We start from the raw sequence: 3413 nt of genomic DNA on the forward strand, positions 1-3413 counted from the left end.
AATTCAGGAGGCTAGGTAGAGCAGGGCGCTTTCGCCCAGTGGCGAGCCGGAGAGACGCCGGCCCTGGGACTGTAGCGCGATCCTCGTCCCGCAGGCTCTTCCCGGCCTCCCCGATCCCGCCCGCACCCTCCGCCTGAGACTCACCTCCTCACGTCGGCTCCCTGCCCCTCTCGGGAGCATCCTCTTCCCAGCCCCTCCGGGCACCTCTCCCCATCCCCGTACCTTCCCCCCACCTCGAGGCCGGGCTGGACCGGACCCGGAGCCGCCACCGCCCGCTTCTGCCATTCAATGGAGGACGGTCTGCTAGAGATCATGACCAAGGACGGTGGCGACATGCCGGCACCTCTGGAGGTGTCCACAGTGCCGGCCGTGGGGGACGTGATCTCCGGGGAGTACAACGGCGGCATGAAGGAGCTGATGGAGCACCTGAAGGCCCAGCTGCAGGCCCTGTTTGAGGACGTGAGGGCCATGCGGGGGGCCCTGGACGAGCAGGCCTCGCACATCCAGGTGCTCTCGGACGACGTGTGCGCCAACCAGCGAGCCATCGTCTCCATGTGCCGGATTATGACCACCGCGCCCCGCCAGGGTGGCCTGGGCGTGGTCGGTGGCAAGGGGAGCTTCCCGGGCGCCCCTCAAGAGCCGGAGACCCCTTCGCTTGGGATCGGGGACAGCGGTTTGCTGGGTCGCGATCCTGAGGACGAGGAGGACGACGATTCAGAAGAGAAGGAGATGCCCAGCTCCGCCACACCCACTAGTCACTGTGAGCGCCCCGAGAGCCCCTGTGCTGGCCTCCTTGGGGGGGACGGGCCACTTGTGGAGCCCCTCGACCTGCCCGACATTACCCTGCTGCAGCTGGAGGGAGAGGCCTCTCTGTGAGGGGACTCCGAGGGGGCACTACTTTCCCGGGCTGGCTTTGGGTTTCCGAGCGCGTGACGCGAGAGGACTGAACCGCGCGGTGCAGCAGGCTTCACTCTGACCGCTACTCTTGCGGGTCAGGCGGAAGAGACTCCCTCGAGGAAGCATTTATAGGGTGAAGGACTCTGGGAGCATCAAGAATTCTTTCTGCCTGACCAAGCGAGACGTAGCAAACTGCGGAAAGGTGAGGTTGCGGGAGAGGAAGCGCCCATCTCTGGACTCCCATCCAACCCCCTACCCTGCCCTTTCCCCCTCTCCAGCCAACAGGAGAACCCCTGAATTGTGTAAATAAAATTCTGCCTTTTCTATTCTGAAAAAGGACTTATCTAGGACTCTGGCAAATAATCTCTAACGATTTACCTAGAAATTAAGGAGTTGGGGGTATTCTGTTCTGGCAACAGAAAATTTACCCTTCTGATGAAATCCAAGCTATTCAGCGTTCTGCAGAAGCCTCTCCCCCTCACAGATCTCTGCGGCTGCTGATTGGTAAAAGAAGCTTGAGGAGGGAACTGCAGCCCTAGGAGTCTGGGTGAATGGGGTTCCAAGGGCCTCTGGGCTGGGAGGAGCTGGCTATCAATGTGCATGAAGACATAATAGCTCAACCTCTAGGATTTTGCATGCAGAGTGGATCCTGCCTTGTCACTGACTTCATCTGGGATTGTTTTATCCACTCACTGAGGCTTAGAGAACAAAGAGCCCAGTTCACAGGCAGAGACTTGGGGATGCTCAGCAACAGCCCAGATTTAGGGGACATTGAGGGTCTCTTGGGGGCCGCAACCAAAAACTGTCTCTTTCCTGGCTATACCTGCTTAACTTCAGTTTTCTTTTCCCGTCAACACTTCCCTGCCCGCTGCCTTTTGGTGCTGCTTCCATAATGTCTTGTGTGCGTTATGTGTGTCGACCTGTGTAGTAGTGTGTGAGCCCTGAGGGGCAGGGCTTGTGGCTCTGGTGTTAGGTTCCGGGGGCTTCAGACCCTTCTGTGAGGCCCAGGCTCTCACGGCGCTTTCCCCTCTCCTCTCCTCTTTCACCCCCACAACCGGGGCATGGAGCATGTGGCTGCCCTGAGGTTCCTCACTGACGTGCTTCCTTCCCACCTCCTCAAGTGGTGACTTTGTGTGCCCTTCCTCCTCCTCCGTGTATCCCTTCTCAGTGCTTTCCTTGGTGTTAACCTTAATAAAGAGGCGTCATCTCCCCTCCTTGCTGACTGGTACTAGGGCGATGTCAGGGTGGGGCTTCTGGACCCACTGCATGGACACAGGCTTAGCAGGAACTACAGGGACCATGCCTTTCCTCCTCTCTTCTTGCCTCTGGTTCCAAGGAGTTGACCGTCCTTGCCCTGATTGGGACATGTGTTGCCAACTCTACCTGCTGTCATTTCCAACCTGGACCTTCACCTCAAGCTGGAGAGGCTACGTGTTGAGACTCCCAAACTAACAAGGGTTTTTAGTAGCTAGAACTCCAGATGTGCAGGAGACTTCTTTTCAGTGAAGCACCTGGCTCTTGGGAGATGATTTCCAAATCTGAGTCCTGGAATGGCAGGCATGACACTTGTTCCATGGGAGGCTTAGGGAAGGGGTATTGTTCAGGAGGGATTGCCCGGAATCTCTGGCAGTAGAGTGACATATCACAAAGGAAACCACAAAAACTGCCTCAGGCGTCTTGTGGAGAATGCCGGTAAGGTGTTCCACTAGATTGACATCAGCTCTGGTCTGCTCCCTTGGGCACTGGAGATTCTCCAAGGTGCTCCAAACAAAATTTGGGAGAAGAATGAACTGGGGTTCTGTGTGTGCACTTGTACTTGCATATCTGCGTATGTATGTGTGTGTGTGTTATGTATGTGTGTGTGTTATGTATGTGTGTGTTATGTATGTGTGTGTTATGTATGTGTGTGTGTTATGTATGTGTGTGTTATGTGTGTGTTATGTATGTGTCTCTGTGTTATGTATGTGTGTGTATTATGTATGTGTTATGTATGTGTGTTATGTGTGTGTGTGTTATGTATGTGTGTTATGTATGTGTGTGTTATGTATGTGTGTGTTATGTATGTGTGTGTTATGTATGTGTGTGTTATGTATGTGTGTGTGTTATGTATGTGTGTGTGTGTTATGTATGTGTGTGTGTTCTTGCTGTGTGGTTGTTGCAGAGAGATGGAAAGGGCACTGGCATTGAACCTCAGTTCCAACAGTAAATGAGTGCTTGAGACTTGCTTCCTTGCTTGAGGCTTAGTTTCTGCCTGTGTAAAATGGGGACAAAAATTGTTGAGGAGAAAAATATCTAAGATCCCTGGGAAGCCTTGTGCAAATGTTAGTTTTTTCTTATAGTTCTCTTGGGATAGGCGGTGGTGGTGGTGACTGGCTCCTCTGGGAAAATACAATTACTTAGGGAAGGTTCTAGAAGCTCTTGTTTAATATAAGTCTTCCCCATCTAAAACTCTTATTCAAGATAGTCAAGGGGATGATGAGATTCCCAAGCTGACATGGACTTTCTTCATAAATGTC

General features: G+C 53.6%; 1 protein-coding gene across 1 annotated transcript; it reads left to right on the forward strand.

Annotated features, from left to right (window-relative positions):
• Positions 1-219: 219 nt before the first annotated feature.
• Positions 220-876, forward strand: CCDC184 (coiled-coil domain containing 184; the record flags this gene model as incomplete). Its single annotated transcript, XM_082636267.1, has 1 exon — positions 220-876. The coding sequence occupies exon 1, from the start codon at positions 289-291 to the stop codon at positions 874-876; it is 588 nt and encodes a 195-aa protein (XP_082492393.1). The 5' UTR covers positions 220-288.
• Between the last annotated feature and the right edge of the window lie 2537 nt (positions 877-3413).

This window comes from Mesoplodon mirus, assembly GCF_964341445.2.
Source record: "Mesoplodon mirus genome assembly, chromosome: 11".
In the NCBI taxonomy this organism is placed as follows: domain Eukaryota; kingdom Metazoa; phylum Chordata; class Mammalia; order Artiodactyla; family Ziphiidae; genus Mesoplodon; species Mesoplodon mirus.